Source organism: Trachinotus anak, unplaced genomic scaffold, assembly GCF_046630095.1.
Source record: "Trachinotus anak isolate AG129_WGS33_773 ecotype Australia unplaced genomic scaffold, CSIRO_AGI_Tana_v1 ptg000025l, whole genome shotgun sequence".
NCBI classification, from domain to species: domain Eukaryota; kingdom Metazoa; phylum Chordata; class Actinopteri; order Carangiformes; family Carangidae; genus Trachinotus; species Trachinotus anak.
Genome location: NW_027273876.1, coordinates 13,119,379 through 13,141,801, shown reverse-complemented (window position 1 = coordinate 13,141,801; position 22,423 = coordinate 13,119,379). Strand labels below are relative to the sequence as shown.

Below are 22,423 nucleotides of genomic sequence, written 5' to 3'. Positions count from 1 at the left end.
CATGTGACGTGTCACCTGATGAACGACCAACAGAGTAGGAAGTGTATCGAAGGAGCAACCCGATATCACATTTTAGTCAATGAAAAATAAGCCATGCACTGTTTGTGTGAGGGGATATCCAGTCTAATAAAGCTGTGGATGATCTGCGCGTCTCTTTTCAGTAAGTACTTCTATACTCTGCTCAGCGCATTTTGTTTTATTACAACAATACCAAGCCAGCTGTTCCACACGGTGCTGTGCTGCTGTGTGTTCATTTGTCTGACTCTGATATCGACCCGGTTTCATACAGCAAACCATGGATTCGCCGGTAAAATGAAGATAGTCGAGGAGCCAAACACATTTGGGTACGTTAAACAAAACGTGTCCGTCACAGTGCGCACCTTAATGATGTCACCTCCTCCTACCTGACTGAGTTTCTCTGTGTTCAGGTTGAACAACCCTTTTCTGGCTCAGGGAAGCAGGCTACAGCCCAAAGTGACCCCATCTCCAGTGTCTGGTAAAATAGTTTCACATCATTTCTAAATAATTTCATTTGATTATTGGCTTCACTTATCATATCAACATTAATGTTTTCCTCAAGGCCCAGCACATCTTCATCGGCTTGCCGGAAAGTGCTTCAGTCTGACAGAGTCAACGTGAGTATTTTAGATTTCATGTGAGCTCTGCGTTTGTGTTTTTATTACCCCAACAAATTTCCACTGGCTCTCTACTACTACCTGTTCTGGATGCTGATTGCTGGATTATTACATCAAACTGGACTGTCTGCAAAAACGAGCATATATGATTGAATCATTTTGCAGGTATAAATATGAATTCTGTCCATTTCACAACATCACACAACACGAGCAGTCGTTCAGATGGAATGCCTACAGTGGGATACTGGGGTAAGATGCTGTTGCCTTATCCTTACTTACAGTTACATTTATTGCAAACATTAATATGTGCATGATTGGTAGTAAGCAGTGGACTCGTTGTGTTGTGCTTTCCTCACAGCATTTGGCAGGAGTGGGAAATAGCAAACAACACTTTCACGGGAATGTGGATGAGAGACGGGGATGCTTGTGGAACCAGAAACAGAGAAACAAAGGTTAGTGTGGTTGCAAATGTACATTCTAGTGCCATTTAACAGAATTTTTCAGTGTATCTTCTGTCAGTGTTACTTAAATACAATACCAATCAAGTAACACTTTAGAAGATAATGAGTGAAACCCTAAACAGCAAACTCAGCAGTTAATATTCAACTACAAGTCTATACATTTGACGCACTATACTGAACAAACTATATTGAACAGTCACCCCAGAGAGATATTAGGCAAACACCTCTCCAATCAACACATCAACCTAAAGTCATTGTCACAATTGAAAAATGAACACTAGCAAATTTGTTGTGTAACTGTTCTTTGTCTTGGTGGTAGGTGATTTTTGTCTGTAGTGCAAGCAGCAAGCTTGCTCAAGTCTCAGAGCCCAGTACTTGTGTGTACTCGCTAACCTTCGAGACCCCACTTGTTTGCCATCCCCATTCTCTTTTAGGTAAGACAAAAGAACAATCTTACAGAATAAATCAGCAGGCTAAGTCAGTGGTAATAGCGATTTCTTATCATTTGTTTGCTTTTTTTTTTTTTTTTAAGTGTACCCGACCCTGACTGACACACTACAAAGGGAATGGGATGAAGCTGAGCAGGCTCGCTATGAAGGTCTCATTACTGAGCAGGTAAGGAGCAATTTGGCTTGCAAGATGAAGAGTGTATAAGCACAATTCTCTCAAATTCTCTCACTTATTTAAAAGCTCAGTTAGTTTCTGAAATGTTTTTTTACAGGACAGTACCATTTTATTCCAGTTTTAGAAATGTATCTAATGGTCTTGTACACTAACACACTGTGTTTGTTTGCTGCAGGGATACAATAATCTTTTGAAGGACATTTTTGAAGATGCTGGTCTCCTGAAGAGCCAAAAAGTGAAGGTCAAGCTGCCAGAGGTTGCAGCCAATTCAGAAACACACAGCTCTTTACAGAAATGTACTGAGGTATGTGCATTTATTGAGAGATTTAAATACTCTTCCAAATGATACCTTACAGAATTGAAATTTTATTACAAAATTGCTTAAAATATATGACAAGAATTTGTTTATATATTTTTTTGTGCAGGACTTCCAAAAACAGAGACAGGAGATTGAGAGACTGCGTGCTCTCCTCACTCAACACAATATTCCTTTTGATTCAAAGCCAAGTAAGTCAACTCAATTCAGACGTCTTCACTCATTTAAGCTTAACACAGTGTGTAGTTACAAAGTGTTGTGTGTAACATCATTTGCCTTTTATATATGTCACAGATGAAGCAAAAGGTACAGTGAGTGTGACAGTTAAGGATCAACGCCTAAGGGGAGACACGGGCCTCATTGATCTGCACTGAAAATCACCTGGAGCAAGTCACGGCCTGCGTTTAAAAGAACTTGGCTGGATTTTGTTGGTCAATGTGAGCAACAGAGACACTCATCGCCGGATAATGTTCCTCTCACTGGTGACAGCACTAAACGCTCATCTGCAGAAGTGACACTGAGAAAAACTGAACTAACTCGTGTTACAAACTGAAACTTTTGCAGACTTTTTTTTAGAGAAATTAGGACACTCTTCCTCCAGGGTGTTCAACAGAAATGATCATCTTTTTAACATGCTTGCAATTCTATAACCATGCAACATGATGAGGAATAAAAATGGTTTTCAGAGAAAAAGGGAAAATTTTGACAGAGGGGGAAAAAAGTTTAATTCACATCTCAACACTTGAGTCTTCAGCAGGTTTACAAACGTCTTACAAGAGAAAAGTGAGTTCCTGAACACTGTTACCGGTGAAGACATGTTCTCAGACTATATTTAAATCTGGATGCCTTGTGCCAGGGAGGGGACACTATCAGAAAATATCCACAATTAGTGCAGCATCTATATGTGTGTATCTACAAACTGTACTGGATTTCAAGAAAATGACAAAAAAAGACAAAGCATTTTCTCAAACAACTGTTATATCCACATGCGTGTGTCAAACCAAGAGGCACAAAAAAATTGGTGCAAAAATCTTAACAGATTGTGTTATTTATATGTATGGCTTGATACACTGACAGAAAAGTATTTGGATGTCAAGTGTACTGTACTTGGGTGTATTTTTATAAATTCAGGAAGTGAGGTCAGGTTGTTACCCTTTCTACATATAGAGACTTTCCTTCCTGTGACAAGTTTGCAACATGAATTAAGAGTCAAAACATGTGTCTTTGAAGTTCAGGAAGCTTTCATTCTCTGTGATACTGCAGCCACAACTGGCAGCTGCTCATATACCTACTGTATGTTTGTTGATCAGATTGATCAGATTATTATCACATCACATACTTGATGTGTGAGACTTAATTTAAGAAAAGGGTTTACATTTATAACAAAAAAAAAAGTATAAAATTCAAATGCCCATGTGTGGAATATGAACGACTGGTCTGGATTAGGTTTTTGTCACAATTGATTGGTCAATACAAAACATTCATTGTGATTATACCTAGAGTGGGTAAGAAGAGTTATGCTCATCAGTGACTTCACTGATTATGGGCCTCAACATGCACAAACGTGTCTAGACTACAAACATTCCTGAAACTTTAAACTCTAGAGGTCTCAGCTTTCTGTTTCATCTGTGGGGGTTTACATCTCTCTTTATCTGTCCATAGAGGAGAAACTGGACATTATCTTATGAATTCTTAACATTTGGGGTGATAAGTATCAACTCCTGTCCCCCAGGGTAACAATGCACCCTGAGTATAACTTGATGGTAAACTGAATTTACAGAATTTCACATTTTACAAAGAAATATTTGTGATTTAGTCAAAACTTGTCATTTCCCCAAAGGTCCATTACAAAATATTACATATAAAACAACAGTTTTAGTCCAGGCCTGAGATCAGGCCAATCATTCAGTCCAGTGATCAACAGAGTCAGTCTTTTCTCCTGGTGAATGTGATAACTTCCTGTTGCAGTGGTGGGTCAGGAAAGCAGCTGAATGACTTCTCTGGCTCTGTGCGCCCTCTGCTGGACAAGCACGTCCTCTGGTGTTTGTCCTGACTCTTCAACCAGGGCCAGGGCCTTATTCACTGTGGTGTCCCTCGCCCCTCCTCGGAGCCCCTCCAGGTACTCAAGCAGCACCAAGAACTTCTCATCTGGAATCTGAGAGCAAGAATTTGTACTCAATTGTTCTGTTTTTATTTTGTTGTCTGTCTGTTAGTTTACATATTATATTCATTCTTGGCCAATAAATGATAAGTAAGTAAATATAAGTAGCTAGTATCCAATATATACTGTATTCTAAGATGAAGTCATTTTGAAATGCAGAACAAGAGTGAGCCTCTCCTTTCAATGTATTTTAAGACAGTTCAAAAAATATTTGTAGTGCAAAGATGACACAAAGTGGGTGAGATTATTTACTTGATTCCAAAATTATTCTTATTTCTTTCTCATTTTATGTATTATCAAAAAGAAAGGTGTTTAAACTGTGCTATGAAAGTGTTTGTATGGATATTAGTGAGTGGGTGTAACTCACAAACTGTTGACCTGTGTTGGTCAACACCTCCTTCGCTCTAAACCTCAGCTGAAAAAAGTTGCACTTGATATGAGCACGGTGGTTAATTTTACCTTTTCAGAGTCGAACATGTGCTGCAGTAACCATGTCTGCCTGGTCTTCTGGAACTTCCACTCTGTGCGTTTCTCAGCCCAGCTGCACACACAAAACCAGTAGAGGTTGTAGGTGTGGGTTGCAGTATTAGATCAGTTAACCATAGCAAAAAGCAGATACTATATGTAATGATATATATGTTACAACTATATGTAACAATATCATGAACACATACATGATGGAACAGAACAGCCCTTCAACAAAGACTACATTACTGAATCTTACAATGTTCAGCTTCTGCTGAGGAATTATCGAGGTGTTGATTTTTGTTTTGTAATAGTCACTGTATTTTGTCCTCTCATATACATAACAAATGGCAAAACAAAATAACTGAAAAACCATAACAGGATTTCCCAGTTATTTCGTATTGCACTGCCATAAAGTTGTGTTACTCACAAGAAACAGATTAGGAAAAAAATCAAAGCTCTAGAAGCTGAGATATCCTGACTTTTAGTCCCTAATACAGGTTTATCTAAAAAAAAATCCTACACTTCCCACAATGCAGCTTGAGCACTTCATTAGACTTTCAAGGCTGTAACCCTGGCTTTCTGTTATAAACTGAGATAACCCTGATGACCACATCTGGATTATTTTCCTCAGATGTTTGAAAGCTCCCCCACAGCCACAGGGAATATTACACAGAGCTGAGAACAGCTCCTTATTTTTTCCTTTAAGATATAATTGAACTTACTCACAACACAACACAAAAAATTACAGCCTCAACAACAACAAAAGAGTTGAAGGAACATTTTTCAAAAAGTTTTTTGAACAAAAAAAGATTCACAAAAGTGGTATTTGTTCTGAGGACTGTATTAAATTACACTGGTCAGGTATTCCCCACTACAAATCTCTGTGTTACTAAGGAAATTCATCATATTTAGTGGCAACAGCAGTGGACCACAGACCTGATGATGGCCAGTTCGCAAACCTGATCATCATCATTGCTCTTCTGGATGCACATCATGGCTTAAATGGCTAGAGAGTAAAAGTATATATTGCATGTGTGCAGTGTTTTTCAGCCATCTACTTATTGCTTCCTGGTTGGGGTTTGCTTTGGACCTATGGTTTCTTATGTAAGAAGTGACAACATAAAAAGCAGGCCACCATGCTGATTCTGTCCTGGACCTAATAAGAGCGGCTCTTACCAGGTGAGGTAATCTAAGGCCTGCTGAGGTGCAGTGGGTCCAGATGCTTCTGTCTTCTTTACGGTCTCCCCCTCAGCTTTAAGCCTCTTCTTCTCTTCCTTTTTCAGGATCTTCTTCATCTTCCTCTCCAGGACCCGCTTCTCTTCGGGACTCAAGTCCTCCTCCTCCTCTGGATCATGCGTCCGCTCAGGGCGACTGGGTGGATCTGAAATCTGTCAAACCAAAGCAAAACAAAGGCTTCTGGGAGTTATCTACATTAACAGAGCTTCCTTTTTAGACCCTTTATTATTGTCAGTGTTTATGCAAAAACATCAACAAACACCCATAAATAACCCACACGGACCACAACTTAATGATAAGAAAATCTGAAACAATCATTTCACTTTTTGTGCACGTTAACAGCCATTTCCTGCCAGTTTTCTGGATCAGTGCAGAGCTGATTGTCTTCCACATCAGTTTGATTTCTACTGAGTGTAAAATAAACATGACATTTTGTTGCACTACAGCGTGAAGTCAAGCAAAAGATGAGTGCACTTTCTGGGTTTGGATCACTTCCTGTTGTGCTGCAGCTCCGAGGGACGTTTCCTTTATCTACAGAATATGAGGTCAGCACACATTTATATCGTGTGGTAAAGTTTACCATGGCGTGCGACATCCCCTCCGGGCTGCAAATCGAAGTGTACACTCTTGTCCACAGCACACGCTTGCACAGTTTAAAAATAGAAACCGGCTTAGTTAGTTTCTTGCTAAATCGTACAGAGAGGTCATGAAAAAAACAAACAAACAAAAAAAAAAAAAAACAGGTGTTGTGTGGCTGAATTTTGAATCGAAACAGAAATTGGATTTCAGTTTGATGGGAAACAACACAACCACAGAGAAAAAACTAAATGTGACACCTTCTCCTTGGTAACAGGATAAAATTGAGTATATACCTCAACTTTTGTCTGCAGAATAATCAATGCTTAATAAAGGTATTTCATTCCAGGAGCCAGCAACTGCTGTTTTTAACTCTCAGAGGAAGTTCAACAAGGGACTCAGTATGCTCTCTGATTTAACAGACCTAGTCAGCACGGTGAAGGAAAAAAAAAAAAAAAAAAAAGAGGGAGGGGAGGAAAAGATTTTGATCACATGGCCACGAAGTCACTCTGAAAGTATGCTGGCGGGGTATTGCCTACAGAAATATAACAGCCCTTCACAGCGAGCGGTTGTGTCCATGCAGCGAGCATCATTTTCAGAGCTTTGAGCCGATACGCAGCGTCTGGCTGGCGGATTCAAAACAGGAGACGAGCGGGTGACGACAGCAAAAATGGTAAGTGGAACCATGTGTGTTTTACTGAGCAGTTCCTCAAAGAGGAGACAAAGACTGGCCAACAGGGACGTGCAGTTGTGCAAAATATTATGAAAGACAACAAGCTACTGTTATTTCTAGTTAGCATCATCTATATACATGTATATATATACTTATATATATTTGGAGATCTATGATGACCTGCAGCCAAGTTCAAATTTTAATTCAACTTTGCAGTAATTTAGGAAGGAAATGTACGATATGATGTAAGCGTTTGTTCCTGTGGAAAACTATTCATAGGCCGAGTGAACGCTGTTGAAAATGCATTAAAAACAACTGATCTGTGAGGTTAATTCCCCAAGCAAGGTTGCTGTTAGCAGTGTATTTCCACTTGTTTTGGAGAAACCGATTTTGAGAAACTAGCTGGTAAATATTCAGAAGCAAAAGTTTCTGTTCATCCCCCTGATGGGAGGAAACGCTTGACAAACACTGGAAGGTGATTCTGAGGAGGACATGATTTCATCACTGGGTGTTTTTTTCCTTTTTGCAGTCTAATCAAAGCGTGGACGATGAGAGGAGCACCTCACCTACATTTTCCAACAGTTCTGCCATCACAAACAGCAGCTTCACCAGCATGGACACCTCCACTACCTCCACCACCATCTCGCCCGCGTTAGACAAAATTGCAGTCAATGACATAATCTCCAGAGCAAACTATGTCTACAGTTTCTTTGCAGCTCTGGGCTTCGTGGCAGGCTGCTTCCTCCTCTACAGCTTCATTCAGACCTATAGAGCCCACAGACGGCTGGCTTGGCTCGACTGTCTGCTCTTGGCCTTTTGTGGCTTCCAGCTGCTGCTCCTGCTCCTCTCTCTTCACGCTGTGGCCTACAGACCTTCTTACCTGAAAACCACAGCTCTGGGCTGTGCTGCTCTCTCCTTCATCATCAACACAGCCTCTCTGTGCGGCCTGTTCGTATTAGTGCTCATGGCTTATGTGCTAACCCTTGATCCGCCATCCCACTCCCTGCTGAGGAGGCCTGGCGTCAGTGCGGCCCTGGTGATCCTGACTTCTGTCCTGATCTCTCTGCTGCTGGCTGGGATTCGTGGACCCCGTGAGGGTCTGCAGGAAGAGAGCGACTGTTTTATGGATCCAGCCAAAGCTGGTGTTTCATACGCAGCAGCTAAGTTGTGCCTCGCTTTTTTGATTCCCTACATCCTCCAGCTAGGACTCCTGATAGGTGGCTGTGTCCGGCAGTGGAAATCCAAAGGTCGTTTCCTCTCCGGCTCTGAAGTGGGTCCCATGTTCCTGACAGTCACCGTGGTCATGTTTCTGTGCCTGCTGTTCTACAGTGTGGTGCTGGTGAGAGGAGCAAAAATTCAGAGAGAGGCGGAGCTGAGCATTCATGAGCAAGCGTTTCTGAGCATGGCAGAGTTTGTACTGTTCTCAGGGAGCAGTGCCAGCCTGCTGCTCGTGCTGTTCATGCACAGGCCGTGTCGAGAAAGCCTCTACGGAGTGTTCAGGCAGCTGAGGGACTGCTGTCGAAGCCCAGGGAACACACAACCCAACAGAAACATCATTGCTCCGCACATCGAGATCACAGACACCCTGCAGGATATTGAGTCATAGAGGACAAAAACTCTCCAGTATGAGGACAGAACTCTACTGATGCATCACATTGAAGACTTTTGAGATCAGCTGTGTTAGACATTTTCTTAATCTAAGTTTTAACATGCATGTTTTCTCTTAATTGACTCTGTAAATGTTTTTATATACATGCATTCTCCTTTTAAGTGTCTCCAGTGGCTGAAAGTTTGTAAAGCTATTTTTCAAATTTCATTTTTTCTTGTTGTGTACATTTGTATTTAACAAAAAATAAATGATTTGCTATACATCCCAAGAAATGCGCGACATATTTGCACAGTGCTTGGTATCCTTACTTACTATGATAACAATGTTGACATGGTTGTTATGAATCAAAAACTATGAATGAGACAATTAAGCTCTTCTGAAAAACAGACGCCATTTGCATCAACATGATTTGCACAAAAGCCCATTTAGACAAAACTGGAAAACCTCTGAAACTCCCAGAATACCACATAGGAAACATGCAGTCTTGGAAAATAAAAGTCAGATGCTGAGTTTTGGCCAGCAGTCTCAATATCATTCATGTAATTAAAAAAAATCCACAAAAGAGCAAAAAAAAAAAAAAGAAATAATACAGACACTCTGAGGTGAACTTTCCAAGTCTTTTCAAGGAACTGATGGGCACCAGTTCTGGGAATAACTGCCCTGCATGGATCATATGTTGCATTAGTGCCAGCAAAGAGTGGCACAGAATCAGGGACCAGTAGGAAAATTAATACAGGAGCAAGTTGACGTCATGTGAAATGTGAGACCTAATTCACAGTAGTAATGCTTTAAGTCAAGAATCTAATATGTGTTACTCCTTATAAGAAAATCACAAACTCTTTGAATGCAAAATGTAAAGCCTAAAAACATCGCTACTGGAGATCATCTGCAGTCTCAAACAGGCGCCTGTTAACTAAAACAAAAAGCAGAGGCTCTGCTACATAAACCGTTTTTTTTTTTAGTTTCATGGAGTAAAATGGAGCGAGAGATGATGATGTAAAACTATCCCTGCCTGCCCTTCATCTTGTTTTGTGTAAATAAGCTGTGAGTCAGTCTTTGCTGAAAGTCCACTGACTCCCGTATTTATATATTTTAACATTATACGATTGCAGTTGTGTTCACACTTCATTGTGAGTGTTGACCAAGTTGGATGACCCAACTTGACATAATTATTAATGCAATAAAATACATCCATATGAAAATACGTAGGGGGTGTTCAACATGACTACAGTATTGTTAAAGAACTAAAGTGAGGCTGTTAGGAAAAATACTCTTTTCATATTGGGCTTAAAAGATACAGCTTGTGTGTGTGTCTGTATATGTGTATGTGTATGTGTATGTGTGTGTGTGTGTGTGTGTGTGTGTGTGTGTGTGCCTGCATTGGGTGTTTGTGTTTCTTGCTTTAAGTGGTGGGTGGCACCACAACACTTCTCTGGATTTTACTTAGACATCAGCTTTCATGGTCACCGCCAAAGGACAGGGAGACTGCTGACAGTGCGCGGAGACCCAGGTGAGTTTAAGCTTTTTTATATTGATGTCTAAAGTGTGTATCACAAATTAGTTTATGTCAAAGCTCACTGACTCACAGTGTCATATAGTTTTTAAATTACAGGCATTGTTTCTGTCAAATGTACCATAAATTTGACCAACAGTTGTTTTACAGCAAATGTAGTTTGACAACTATTACAATTTCAAGCAGTTTTTTGATCGTAGGCCTGTGTTCCATAGTTAACAGTGGAGAGATGTCAGTAAACAAGGGAGAGCTGGAAAATCTTTATCTTAAATCATTTTCAAAACTGGAGCAAACCAGCATAAACACCTACGGCAGAGCTACAGACAATGATAAGCTTTACAGGTTTGTATCTGATTACATATGACATTTTGAAAGGGTGGTCATAATAAGTCAACTTCACACAGGAAATTCCTAACATTCCTTCCAAAATGAACAAGTGATATATATTCAGTGCTGTCAAATGGATTCTTATTTATTGATACTGTCTACAAAATTTCTACCCATTGAAAGTCAATTCTTCAATATTAAATCTATAAGTTGAGACAATGGAAACAAGCTGTTGAATGGCTGCACTTCTCTCTGTCTAGACCAAATAGTGGGCATCAACTCCACTATACATCTGAGGAGACCAGAAAGAGGAAACAGATGGCACCACAGACTCCACACGTCCTAAGCACACTTGGAAAACTAAGAACTACGAAAAGTTAATGGTTAGCCACCACTGACACCAGCTCAACACAAAAGTGTAATAGGGACGTGACAATGTGCATGGACAACAGAGGCATCACTAAGTATAACTTCACTGTGCACCTAAATGGCACACCAGCAATCGTCTCAGATTTTCTGCAGATGACTTCAGAGAATCATCAGCGTTACCTAATCAGCCTCATCCTCTCCAGCCTCTACATCGTACTCCTCTTCCCTGTTGGCTTCATTGGGAATATCCTTATCCTAGTAGTCAACCTGGACCACAAGGGCCCCTTGACAGCCCCAGACCTCTACTTTGTGAACCTGGCCGTGGCCGACCTCGTCCTTGTGGCTGACTCTCTGATCGAGGTGTTCAACCTGAAGCAGGGCTACTACAACAAGGCCGGTCTCTGCACCTTCATGAACCTGTTCCAGCAGGTCAACATGTACAGCAGTGTTTTCTTCCTAACGTGGATGAGCTTCGATCGGTTTGTTGCACTGACCGGCATAATGTACCGCAGCATGCTGTGCGCACGCCTCAGCTGCTGCCTCATCTGGGTGTCCTCGTTCTTGCTCACCCTGCTGCCTTTTGCTATAGCTCAAGCTCAACACGCCGGAGAACTCACTTTCTGCTTCGCCAACGTGACCCAGATTCAATGGCTGGAGGTGATGCTGGGTTTTGTGCTGCCTTTCTGTATCCTGGGTCTGTGCTACTGGAGAATAGCACAGGTGCTCCAGCACAGCCAGAGGGAACAAGGCGGCCCACAGCGGAAGCCTCGCAGGCAGAAAGCGCTGCGGATGATCTCTGCGGCTGTCTTAGTCTTCTTCCTCTGCTGGCTCCCAGAGAATGTGTTTGTAAGTGTTCACCTCCTGAGAGGTGACACAGACGGAGGCACACTGTGGCAGGACTACCCCCTGACAGGTCACACCGTCAGGTTGGCTGCCTTCTCTAACAGCTGCCTGAACCCGCTCATCTACAGCTTCCTCGGGAAGGCCTTCCGGGATAAAATGAGGCTTTTTCTCCAGCAGAAGACCAGATGGGCCAAGCTGCACAGGTCAGCCTCAGGAAATTCCATCTATGTACCAGCTGCAAATACATGCAGCCATAAGACATGCAACAGACCATGCCAGTCCACACATTTAAGCTGTCACATACTCCCACAAACTGTTATAGTCTCTTCAAAAGAAAACCAGAACCAGGTCACATAGATTAATACATAAAACATCTCTGTGCTGTGAGTTTCAAGACAGTTGTTATTTATGGACAATGTAAAAAACAAGGACTTCCAGCTGTTGTGGAAACTCTTATGCTAAATCAGTTGATTAAGCATTATACATGCTATGTATTGGAAATTTTGGATCGCTTGTTTTTTTTAGGGTGTCTTGTCATTGAAAATTCAGATTTCTGACACTATCTGGAATCTAACATTAGAACAGTTTTTATCATTTCAATCAATATGAAAATAAAAAGCTCTACAAACTGAACTTTTCACTGCTCTAAACTGTGTTTTTCACTATCTTGACACCTTGTTTTAAGTTAATACCACATTCTATGATAAATATTAAAAGTATTAACAGCACTTGTGAAGAGTTTTCCGAATGGACCGTTGCAAATCAGCACAGTTTAGCTGACTACGCTCAGAAACTAGCAAAATAAAACAATGAAAACATTTTAAAGGAAACATTTTCAGCAGCAACGCTCTTACCTTAGTTTGCTCTGTCACTTGTTTCTTTTTGTGTTTCTTGTCCTTTTTCTGTTTTTTATCATCTGCTGTGATTGTCTCTTGAGGAATCTGTACCGGAGCCTCCTAAGTGAAATAAAAAGATTCAGTATTTTGTGAGCTATTTCAGGTTGTGTTATCTGAAACTGGTACAAGGGACTGTACTATTCACCTCTACTACCATCTTCTTTTTCCTCTTCTTTGTAACTTCTGCATCCATCATTTCTTCTGCATGAACCTCACTGGCATTTGAACCCAACTTTTTCCTCTTCAAAGATTTATCTTTGGCCATGAGATGACGTACAGCTACAAACAAAAACACATGTGCATGTTACTAAAGACATACAGTTATAACCTCATGCGGGGTTATAAATGGACACACAATAAGCCTCAGAGACTTCTTCTTCTTCTTATGCATACTTCATTTGCTGTAATAAACATTTCACTACACTAACCCTGAGAAACAGACGAACATCTTGACCTCCAGTACAACTACATCTCAATATTTAAATTGGTTTTCATTAGTCCTGCTACTGCTGACGACCTGTCGCCATGGGCAAGAATAAAAGAAGGAATATTCTCGATTTCACTGGCAAAATGTAAGCAGTTTTTTGGAACAAATATTACTTTTATCGCACTGTTCTTTTATAAAAAATACATTATATAAAAACTCACTTGGACAACGACAGAAACGTGTAGCACTCCGACAAGCACACAAGCATGGGAACTCAACCAGGAAGCGATGTCGCCCAGGTGAAATGTGATTGGACGGAGATCTCTAATTTTTTGTGTGATTGGTCGGTGGATGTGAGTGATTCAAAGACCCTCGGTGATAACACCACTAAAGCCTCGACACTATCTACTTAAAAGAACTAAAAAATGGTAATTACCTTTTGTAGCCAAAAAATGAAATAATAATAAGGCTTTAAGTTAAGTTTTGGCATTGAGGGCAGCAGACAAAACAATCGCACTCCGCGGTCTATTTGTTGGCCCAGGAAGAAGTTTGGACATCTACATTTCCATGACAAACACCTTCTTCTTATGAATATTATGTGATGTAATGAAAGCTCTTCGCTTCGTTGATTGTTTGTTATGTCAGATGACATGTTATTGTTTTTTTCTTCATCATAATATTATAATAACAATAGTATAAATAACAATGATATTAATATCTGAAAATAAAACTTTAAATTGCGTGATTTCACGTTTTCATCTACATTTTAGTGGAACGAACAAACCAGCGTTCAACAGCCGCACCGGAAGGAATTCAAGATTGCACAACGTCGTGTTACATGACCTAACCAAAGAGCGTTTGGTAAGAAAACCCTCAGTTTCATTGACCTAAAGATTGTGAGGAGTGCGATGATCAGTTGTCCAACATGTCTGCAACAGCAGGACGAGTTTTCACCGGTCTGACACGAGTATCTTTCAGTCGAGGGATTTTAATTCATACGTCGACCCTGAGGTGAGTGTAGGTCTGTGGCGGGCTGGAAGAAGCATGTCGGCCGATGGCTGTGGTTCAGTGACAATGTACAACAATTTGTAAACTGTAGTTATAATGGCATTCCCTTTACAGTACAAATTAAGAACCCATTCCAGCATTTCGAGAAGTTGGTTTTCTGAACTGAGCTGAAGTCATCAGGTGACACACATTGCCCCGCTTATTCTAACATAGTGACTGAGCTTTAATGTCATACAAGGCTGAAATGTATGGCTTACAAAGGGTAAAGTAATGTTTGTTTCAAAAATCACTGTCGGTGGAGCAGGTGCAGGATTTGTCTCTAGATGACATCAACACTGTGTCCTTTCTGCATCCTGGTGAACTATAGGAGACGCAAATTAAAACTGTGGAGGACCTATATTAACATTTGAAAAATTATCAGTCACAATATGTTATTTATTTATATCTTTAAAATTTCATCATTACAGAATTGTGATTAAGACGTGTCCTGAGCAGGACACTTTATATTTCAAAAGTGGAGACACCTTTTAACTTACCTCAAACTAATATTTGGCTTGTATAATATTTTCTATGCTGTTTCTTATTGGATGATATATACCGTAGACAGATACCAACATATCTTCCATTAGATTAGAGCCGATTTACTTCCCTCTATAAATGATTTCTGTTAAGGTTGATCCTGTGCAAATTCACTTTTTGTGTCCCTTTGCACATAAATCGCTATCATAAAAACATTGAGTTTTGCATGATGAGTGTAGTATGTCCACTGATGAGAGTGGTACTCAAAATAAGTATCAACAGAAAAAGTAGACGCACTTAGTATGCAGAAAAATTTATATTACTGTAATAAATTATTACTGATGCATTAATGTTTATGTAAAAACTTAATCTGCAAAGTGTCCAAAATAGAAATATTCAAGCAAAGTAGGTGAAACTTATACATGAGTGAAGTGTACTTAGTTACTTTCCATCACTAAGTTGGACAGTCTTTACTGATGTCTTTTTTTTCTCCCCTATGTTCTTCATCAGCAGACTGAACAGTGTGCGATCCCTGGCACTGAGCTCTCAGAGGACAGCCAGGTCCAAGAAGCCCACAGATGGTGAAGAAGTGAACAATGAGCCCATCAAGTTCTCCACCAGTAAAGCCAGTCACAAGTCTTGGAAGGTCGACCGCACCATGGGGGGCCAGTTTCAGCGGCCCATGTGGAAAGTCCTTCCCATCAGCCTGTTTGCCACCGGCTTTCTTTTGTGGTGTATACTGAGAGAGGAGGCAGACATTGATACACAGCTGGAGAAAAAGCTGTATGAGCATTTACCTGGTTTGCTTTCAGAAGAAGAGGAGGAGGAGCAAGTCCCAAATAAAGGAAGTTAACAGATGTGGGACTTCAGATGTATATATTTCAGGTTTTATTTATTGCAAAATGTGTTTAGTGCTCAGGCTGTGGCACCAACTCATTGTTCTGACAACATTGAAGGTGCAGTCGTGAAGCCGTCCTGTACCATGGAAACGTGTGCATTTTTTCTCAAATGAATTATAGATTTTAGTTTTAGACCATACATTGCCTTGTCAAACTGCAATTGAGTGAACATATTAAAAATGCCTCAATTTTAACCGTGCAAATTGGGTTTACTCTCGCCTTTCTATTGTTATACTGTAGTTAGTAATCAGTTAATCCGTTGCAGTACTGCCCGAAGTTTGTCAAGTGTCCTTGAGAAAAATGGGTTTTCAATACACACCGTATTCTCTAAATGTGCGCTTACCACTGAATTTTGAATCCTTTTGGCAGACTGTCTTCAGGGCTACTAAACAAATTTCACAACTCCCTGACATAACCTGTTTAAATTGTCAACCTTTGCCACCAAGATCAGCAGGGGAGGCACTAACAAGTGATATTAAGTTGTATAGTGGCTAAATTCCAACTTCATCCAAGTGAAATACCGGTACTAAAGTGGTAAGTGCTTAACAGATCTCATTTATACTAAGCACATATTCAGATCAAGCAAAAATAAAGAATTCAGGTCAAGAATTTGAGGTAGCGGAAAGTTTATTTACAGCACAAGAAATCCTATGACATGCACACACAGGATTAAAGATTCAGAGTCTAAAATAGATTTGCAAACCTGAGAAAGGCAGTGGAATATTTTGCTTTTCAGCATTTACAGATATGCAGCTCTATTCTACAGGAAATAGGACAATTGAAAGAAAGTCAAGAGTGAAATGAAAATTGAGGTACAAAAAAAAAAAAAAAAAAAAAAAAAAAAATGCCTGAAACTACAAATGACAAATGAAGTGGTACACATGCTGGTAATAGTTCAAGATTTACAAAACAAACCCCAGTCAATCCCTGCCTCCCCCCAATCCCCACTAAAAAGATAAAATCCAATCATTTATGCACGCTCTCCTCTAATTCGCCTGGCCAGCTGAATATCCTTGGGCATGATTGTGACCCTCTTTGCATGGATGGCACACAGGTTGGTGTCCTCGAACAGTCCAACCAAGTATGCCTCACTGGCTTCCTATAGGAGGAAGAAAAAAAAAAAAAAAAAAACAAGACATTAGACTACTAACCCGTATCCTACTAGAACAGAATGATACTTTACAAATAGGTTTGTCTCATCAAAAATGAGAAAACAAGACACAAGTTCTCACCTGGAGAGCTCCAATAGCTGCACTCTGGAAACGGAGATCTGTCTTGAAATCCTGAGCAATTTCCCTGACAAGACGCTGGAAGGGCAGCTTCCTAATGAGCAGCTCAGTGGACTTCTGGTACCGACGAATCTCACGCAGAGCAACAGTACCAGGCCTTCAAAAACAAGCAGAAAATCGACATTAACAAAAACACGTGTTGGGAAGATTTCAGTATTTTAAATCAAGCTTGAAGAAAATAATGCCACACCAAAAACCATAGCAGGAACTTATTACATAGTGACACTAGGCAATTCTGAAAAAACCCTACATGAAACCCACTAGTTACCAATTCATTGGAAAACATGCTGGCAAAGTTAACTTGTCGCTTTTATTCATTTTGACGGGCATTTGGGGCGAAAGCTACAGTGTGCTAACACACTCTTGCTTGCCACACAAACAGAAACTTGACCTGTTCACATGAATACCTGTATCTGTGGGGCTTCTTCACTCCGCCGGTGGATGGCGCGCTTTTCCTGGCAGCTTTGGTGGCCAACTGCTTCCTAGGCGCCTTTCCTCCGGTGGATTTACGAGCGGTCTGCTTGGTACGAGCCATACTTCACCTGTAAGTCTGAACAACAAGTCAATAAATACATTTCATTCACTGTCCCCTGAGTTATACTCCAGCCTTTACTTGACAAAGTCACCGCCTCAGGGAAACTACGTTTACGCTAAGCTGTTTTACCGGTGACACACATGAGTCACACTCCTCCCCCTGAAGGATATAAATATGCGCTGTTCAATTTAAACTATTGCTGCTAATCGAAACAAAGCTGAGTAATGTTAAGAGCTACAACTTGCCATTTGTCGGTGATACGCTTCTCTAATAGGCAGATATGATATAACCTTCCATCAGCAATTAAGTGGTTTTAATTTTTTTTTTTTTTTTAAACAGCTCTAAAATCCCCGCCACCATTAAGCTATGGGGAACACACACGTTTCTTTGCTGTTGTTAGCGAGCATATTTAACACTAGCATAGACGGTTGCAAAATGGCGCCAGCTAGCTACCACAGAGGCTTACATCAATTTTAAGACACAGTTACCATATGAACCAATTCAACATATAACGATACAAGTGAAGTAAACTCAAATTCGCGATTTGTTTGTGATAAAACGGAGTTTCTCGGTGAGTAGGAAAGTTCATACAGAGCGTCTTAAATTGAGCTAACAGTTAGCCAAGTGGCTAAGGCGCGCTCCGTTGTTGTCAACTGAAGACGATTAACGCCTGACCAAGTACTTTAACGTTTCTTGACGACCTGGATATCAAAGTAAACCATATACTAAATCAATATAAACACCCAAGCTAGAAAAACACAATAATAATGATAAACCGCTTCAGGTTACCGTTTGTGTTTATTTTCCGGGAAGGGAGCGTGTCCTCCTTGTGTTTCGGGCGAGGGCAATAACGAGGGTAAGAGCTGGAGGTGGTATTTATAGCCTGAGAAAGACGGAGCCTGAAGTCCCGCCCCTGAAGCCGCAGGATTGGTCCAGACTGAAATCTCCGACGGAATATGATTGGCGGAGAAATAAACGAGGATCGCCGCCACTGCTTTTGAAGTAGAATGGAAAAAGAAGTTTTTTTTTTTTTATTAAACTTTCGACTGGTTTATTCATTCATTCATAAACCTGAAACTGCTTCTTCTCACCCCGAACGCTTATACTATCAGCTTTTGCTCATTAATCCGTAGGATTTATATGATCTCCTTATAACCTTTCTCTACATTAAATGGAAACAAAGGTAACGATTCTGTCCTGTTGAAAAACAGATATGTATGTGTAGAAATAAGTATTTTTACTTTCACTGATGCATGGGGAAAAAATGTAATGGCAGGTGATGGTGGACAAGGGACAAGTTATAGCTTAAAATAACATGAAATATTCTACTTATATGCAGTTGTACTGACACAAAAAATCATATCTGGCTGTAATCAGACAACATATAACATTATATAGAGCCCCCCAAAACCAAACAGAAGAAACAACAATAATAAAACTCACCATAGACTTGTTTTAACAAAAGGAAGTCAAGTGTCCTATTTGGTAATAGTGCAATAATGTAATATTACACCTAACACAGCTCCATAAATACTGTACTGCCACAAGTCTTTGTGTGAAATCATCAGTTACTACAACAAATTATGCTTCACCTTACAGAACCTGGATGGTGTCCCCATTGCTTTCTTTGCTCAACATCTGTTTTGGTAACACCTCATACAGTCCTAAGATGCTGCCAACCATCGGACAACAGACAAAGGACACAAACAATTTGATCCTTTGTCACTGTGTTAAAGAGGTTCAGCAGGAAGCTGATACAGAGATCATGCAGAAGGCCTGGTGACCAAACCAGTCTGTTTCTTTGTCATTAAAATTGCTCTCTCAAGCAGGCTGCAGTCTTTTTACTAGTGCAAATTTGTTTACATTTTCTTTTTAACTTATTTTCTTCATTTCTTGTTTTAAATTGTGTTTGCTTTTCTGTCCTGACAAAGAGGGCCGAGGGCAGGCGGAATTAACACAAAATTGTAAAATGAATGAAAAACAAATGCTGCCCATGAAATACAATCAAAAGTTCAGATTCTGTTTTCACACTGTTATTCAGAGCGTGAAAGGCTTTCTGTTTTTCTTACCTCAAAAGCAAGGTGCTGAGTTGGAACTGAAGGCCTCTCTGGGCTGGACTGCTCTGTTCCACTGCACCAGCACAGGCCACCAGCAGATGGTCAAGTTCCTGCTGGATAACAACGCTGACGCTAATGTCAAGTGAGTGTCTTCATTTATCTCAGAACTACTGCAAACACTACACCTATACACTGAGTTTTTCATCACTTTTTCTTTCATCCACAGGGAGCCAGGGTCTGGCTTCACTCCCCTGATGGAGGCTGCTGCTTCTGGACGTGAAATCATTGTTCAGTATCTGCTCACTACTTGTGTCGACAAAACATGCTCTTTGCTGTTCTTGTGTCAAATATTGAGCTTCAGCACTAGAAAATAAACAGAAGGACTTTACAAAATGGCAAAATTGCGTTTGCTTTGGTTCATTAACTTGTTCCTCACATTTTACAAGGTTGCGTCGGTGTGCGGCAGTGAAGCAAGTTTTAAAAGTTAGTTTGTTTTTTTTTTTGCTATAGCTAGAAATAGAGTTTTTGAATTTATTCGCAAGTTAATTTGTTGTGACCCTTTCCCCTACTTTTCATCTATGGATAACATCAGATCAGTCTGTAAAGGTTGCTTATTTTTTGGTTTGTGTTGATGAAACATTTTTATAAAAGATAAATTATATACAAATGAAGAAGTCGTATCTACCAACGGAAACAATCACCGAGCGGAACGACAAGAATTACGGAAACAGCACTAGACGGACCTATTCCTCTGACGCACCGGAGGTAAGTTGTCCCCAGACAGTTCAGAAAACATATTTTGGTTGTCGAAAACAATATGATTTGATGGAGATTAAGAAAACAGGAGTATTTTAAAAACTTGTGCCTGTTCCACGGAGCATGTCTTTACTGCCGAGGCCTCTCGTTAAATAGTCGAAGAGGAAACCTGCAACACTGGAAGAGTCAGCATGGCCGAGCAAAGGCTGCTGTTCATAGGTACATTACAATTCAATTACATGTCTTTCATGTAAGCATATGGTCTAGTATCTGTCGTTTTTGGCGCCAAAACGTGCATTTCAATGGTTTGAGTGCCACACTATTTGATTTAATTGAAATGAACTCGACTCATTAGTAGCTTTAAACGTCTTCATTCATGATACTGTGTGTTGCACATTTGTCTGTATCTGTTACAATTAAAGAATCAGAAAGACAGTTGATGCAATTCAAAATCAACCCAGTGCCCTCAAAAGTAAGTTGCTTTCAGGTTTGTGGGTCTGTTTATTCAACAGATATTGAGCCGAAGTCGGACAGCTCCGCTTCTGCTGAAGGCAGAGCTGAGAGACCCCTCTGGGCTCGCAGCGACAACACCTTCAGGTTCAACTTCCTCCCCGACTGCTCTCCAGCACTTGAGGAGAAAACATCTCCGTCAGACAGGACGGAGTCAGCACGGAGCCAGATATCCTTTACCGGGGAGGGATCTGCTTTTGCCTTCAATTTCCAAATCCCTGATGTTACACCTGTAGAAGACATGGAGACAGCAGAGACCCCAGACACGTCCTCTCCAGGAAACCAACAGAATGTCCAAGGGGAAAAGCCTTCCTCATCGCAGGAGGTTAAGTCTCCACCTGAACTGCCGGTGCAATCCAAAGCAAAGAAGAAGAAGAAGAAGAAATCTGGAAAGAATAAAGACTCAGATAGCACTGAGGCACAGCAGATGCCAGCTGAAGAGAGTCAAGGAGGTGAAGACACGCAGCTGGTCAGTGTGAAATTGTTCCCTCTAAAGTAAATGCGCCTGATTGATTAATTGATTTGAGGATGATGCGATGATCTGAATGTGACTGTGTGTTTCAGAGCGCAGAAGAGCAGCTGAACAGACAGCTGGACTGGTGCATCGAGCAGCTTGAGCTGGGAATGAGAACCCAGAAGGGCACACCAAAACAGAGTTAGTGTGATGTCAACCTAACACAACATAGGATCTGTATTGTATACTGTATTGTGTGTAGCATGAGTATAGCAGGGTAAACCTTCTAAACACAGAGAGGTAAATGCAAAGGCCTGTGATTAGATGTCATTATCTAGATAAACTATCCAGATACATATGATCTGTTAATACGAGCTGTAAATGTGATTTAGGCCTGAATATAACTAATTAAATGTGTCAGATACTGGATTGCTTTGAGGTGTGACCTTGAATATGTTCTACCTGTAGAGGAGGAGGCCTCTCGTGCGCTGAAGACCCTGCGCAGCTCCAAAGCTCCCCTGGCCAAAAAGAGGCAGGTGATGAGAGCCATGACTGGGGAGTACAGGAAAAAAATGGAAGAAGAGAAGAACAAGCAGTTCAAACTCATTCAGAGCCGTGAGTGGATTGTAGCAGTAGAATCAGTTGAACAATAAGAATTGCACATTTATAAAAATGGCTGTCTTTGAACTGTGAAAGTGTTGCAGTGCACTGAATTATTGGGTTTCTCTGTTCCCAACAGAAATTGCATCAGCTCAGGTCAAAGTGGTGTCAGAGTCCCCACAGAAGTCTGTTTTCCACCGGAGAGCTAAAGTCAAAACCCAGACCCCAAACACAGAGGAGAACCCACAGCAAACTCAAGCCCAGGATACAGGCCTGACACCAGAGACTCAGGAGGAGACGTCGGCTTTTGTCTTTAATCCCTCTAAGGAAGAGTTTCGCTTCAATTTTCTCTGATTTTTTTTTTTTAAACCTAAAGACATACTTTTCACCATAGGTTTTGTTGGACTGTGCCTGGACATTCTTTGTGATAGAAACTACAAAAAGTAAACAAAACAAGGGGCTGCAATGGAGACAATGGAAGAAAAACTATTGTATCAGAGTGCCAATATTCAAAACCCTTAACTGATTGCTGCTTGTACCACGTCTAAATAAATCATTTTGTATTTTTGTTTGCTTCATTTTTATTCAATAAAAATGTGTGGCATTGTGACAAACTAGTTAGATGTAAGGCATGATTTGTGGACCCAACTTGTAGAGTATGT

The 22,423-nt window shown here is 40.6% G+C and overlaps 7 protein-coding genes across 8 annotated transcripts; 5 read left to right on the top strand and 2 right to left on the bottom strand.

Annotated features, from left to right (window-relative positions):
* The first annotated feature begins 11 nt into the window (after positions 1-11).
* Positions 12-3,066, top strand: gnptg (N-acetylglucosamine-1-phosphate transferase subunit gamma). The gene is made up of 11 exons (XM_071462549.1): positions 12-160; positions 290-344; positions 429-496; positions 581-635; positions 801-884; positions 994-1,087; positions 1,416-1,530; positions 1,629-1,711; positions 1,896-2,024; positions 2,146-2,227; positions 2,331-3,066. Exons 1-11 carry the CDS (start codon positions 94-96, stop codon positions 2,408-2,410), a joined length of 912 nt encoding a protein of 303 aa, XP_071318650.1. The 5' UTR covers positions 12-93; the 3' UTR covers positions 2,411-3,066.
* LOC139608611 (uncharacterized protein C7orf50 homolog) lies at positions 2,737-13,444 on the bottom strand. Its single transcript, XM_071462550.1, has 6 exons — positions 13,356-13,444; positions 12,853-12,986; positions 12,666-12,767; positions 5,842-6,053; positions 4,657-4,738; positions 2,737-4,191 (listed from the first exon to the last, which is right to left on the bottom strand). Exons 2-6 carry the CDS (start codon positions 12,970-12,972, stop codon positions 4,012-4,014), a joined length of 696 nt encoding a protein of 231 aa, XP_071318651.1. The 5' UTR covers positions 12,973-12,986; positions 13,356-13,444; the 3' UTR covers positions 2,737-4,011.
* On the top strand, positions 6,984-9,033 carry LOC139608606 (uncharacterized). Its single transcript, XM_071462546.1, has 2 exons — positions 6,984-7,150; positions 7,680-9,033. The coding sequence occupies exons 1-2, from the start codon at positions 7,148-7,150 to the stop codon at positions 8,754-8,756; spliced, it is 1,080 nt and encodes a 359-aa protein (XP_071318647.1). The 5' UTR covers positions 6,984-7,147; the 3' UTR covers positions 8,757-9,033.
* On the top strand, positions 10,903-12,317 carry LOC139608605 (G-protein coupled estrogen receptor 1-like). Its single transcript, XM_071462545.1, has one exon. It carries the CDS (start codon positions 11,035-11,037, stop codon positions 12,166-12,168), a length of 1,134 nt encoding a protein of 377 aa, XP_071318646.1. The 5' UTR covers positions 10,903-11,034; the 3' UTR covers positions 12,169-12,317.
* A 496-nt stretch (positions 13,445-13,940) lies between the features above and the next one.
* Positions 13,941-15,754, top strand: uqcc4 (ubiquinol-cytochrome c reductase complex assembly factor 4). 2 transcript variants are annotated; one of them, XM_071462554.1, is made up of 2 exons: positions 13,941-14,145; positions 15,175-15,754. In XM_071462554.1, the coding sequence occupies exons 1-2, from the start codon at positions 14,060-14,062 to the stop codon at positions 15,512-15,514; spliced, it is 426 nt and encodes a 141-aa protein (XP_071318655.1). In that variant the 5' UTR covers positions 13,941-14,059; the 3' UTR covers positions 15,515-15,754. The 2 variants fall into 2 exon arrangements, with proteins under 2 accessions (XP_071318655.1, XP_071318654.1); XM_071462553.1 differs by having other exon boundaries at positions 15,172-15,754.
* Positions 15,755-16,169: 415 nt separating this feature from the next.
* On the bottom strand, positions 16,170-18,314 carry h3f3d (H3 histone, family 3D). The gene is made up of 4 exons (XM_071462555.1): positions 18,174-18,314; positions 17,257-17,399; positions 16,793-16,946; positions 16,170-16,659 (listed from the first exon to the last, which is right to left on the bottom strand). Exons 2-4 carry the CDS (start codon positions 17,382-17,384, stop codon positions 16,531-16,533), a joined length of 411 nt encoding a protein of 136 aa, XP_071318656.1. The 5' UTR covers positions 17,385-17,399; positions 18,174-18,314; the 3' UTR covers positions 16,170-16,530.
* A 1,840-nt stretch (positions 18,315-20,154) lies between these two features.
* cunh8orf33 (chromosome unknown C8orf33 homolog) lies at positions 20,155-22,329 on the top strand. The gene is made up of 6 exons (XM_071462547.1): positions 20,155-20,206; positions 20,354-20,416; positions 20,710-21,176; positions 21,272-21,362; positions 21,630-21,776; positions 21,901-22,329. Exons 2-6 carry the CDS (start codon positions 20,389-20,391, stop codon positions 22,113-22,115), a joined length of 948 nt encoding a protein of 315 aa, XP_071318648.1. The 5' UTR covers positions 20,155-20,206; positions 20,354-20,388; the 3' UTR covers positions 22,116-22,329.
* Positions 22,330-22,423: the final 94 nt, after the last annotated feature.

Excerpts from the sequence above, each read along its gene's own strand:
- gnptg (XM_071462549.1), top strand. The coding sequence starts at position 94 with ATGCACTGTTTGTGTGAGGGGATATCCAGTCTAATAAAGCTGTGGATG. Across the intron at positions 1,712-1,895 it reads AAGGTCTCATTACTGAGCAG|GGATACAATAATCTTTTGAA; the intron begins GTAAGGAGCAAT and ends TGTTTGCTGCAG. Across the intron at positions 2,025-2,145 it reads CTTTACAGAAATGTACTGAG|GACTTCCAAAAACAGAGACA; the intron begins GTATGTGCATTT and ends TTTTTTGTGCAG.
- LOC139608605 (XM_071462545.1), top strand. The coding sequence starts at position 11,035 with ATGTGCATGGACAACAGAGGCATCACTAAGTATAACTTCACTGTGCAC.
- LOC139608611 (XM_071462550.1), bottom strand. The coding sequence starts at position 12,972 with ATGGCCAAAGATAAATCTTTGAAGAGGAAAAAGTTGGGTTCAAATGCC. Across the intron at positions 6,054-12,665 it reads AAGTGACAGAGCAAACTAAG|ATTTCAGATCCACCCAGTCG; the intron begins GTAAGAGCGTTG and ends TTGGTTTGACAG. Across the intron at positions 4,739-5,841 it reads GCCTTAGATTACCTCACCTG|CTGGGCTGAGAAACGCACAG; the intron begins GTAAGAGCCGCT and ends TTGTGTGTGCAG.
- uqcc4 (XM_071462553.1), top strand. The coding sequence starts at position 14,060 with ATGTCTGCAACAGCAGGACGAGTTTTCACCGGTCTGACACGAGTATCT. Across the intron at positions 14,146-15,171 it reads ATTCATACGTCGACCCTGAG|CAGACTGAACAGTGTGCGAT; the intron begins GTGAGTGTAGGT and ends GTTCTTCATCAG.
- h3f3d (XM_071462555.1), bottom strand. The coding sequence starts at position 17,384 with ATGGCTCGTACCAAGCAGACCGCTCGTAAATCCACCGGAGGAAAGGCG. Across the intron at positions 16,947-17,256 it reads AAGAAGCCCCACAGATACAG|GCCTGGTACTGTTGCTCTGC; the intron begins GTATTCATGTGA and ends TTGTTTTTGAAG. Across the intron at positions 16,660-16,792 it reads CAGCTATTGGAGCTCTCCAG|GAAGCCAGTGAGGCATACTT; the intron begins GTGAGAACTTGT and ends TTCCTCCTATAG.
- cunh8orf33 (XM_071462547.1), top strand. The coding sequence starts at position 20,389 with ATGGCCGAGCAAAGGCTGCTGTTCATAG. Across the intron at positions 21,177-21,271 it reads GAGGTGAAGACACGCAGCTG|AGCGCAGAAGAGCAGCTGAA; the intron begins GTCAGTGTGAAA and ends TGTGTGTTTCAG. Across the intron at positions 21,777-21,900 it reads GTTCAAACTCATTCAGAGCC|AAATTGCATCAGCTCAGGTC; the intron begins GTGAGTGGATTG and ends TGTTCCCAACAG.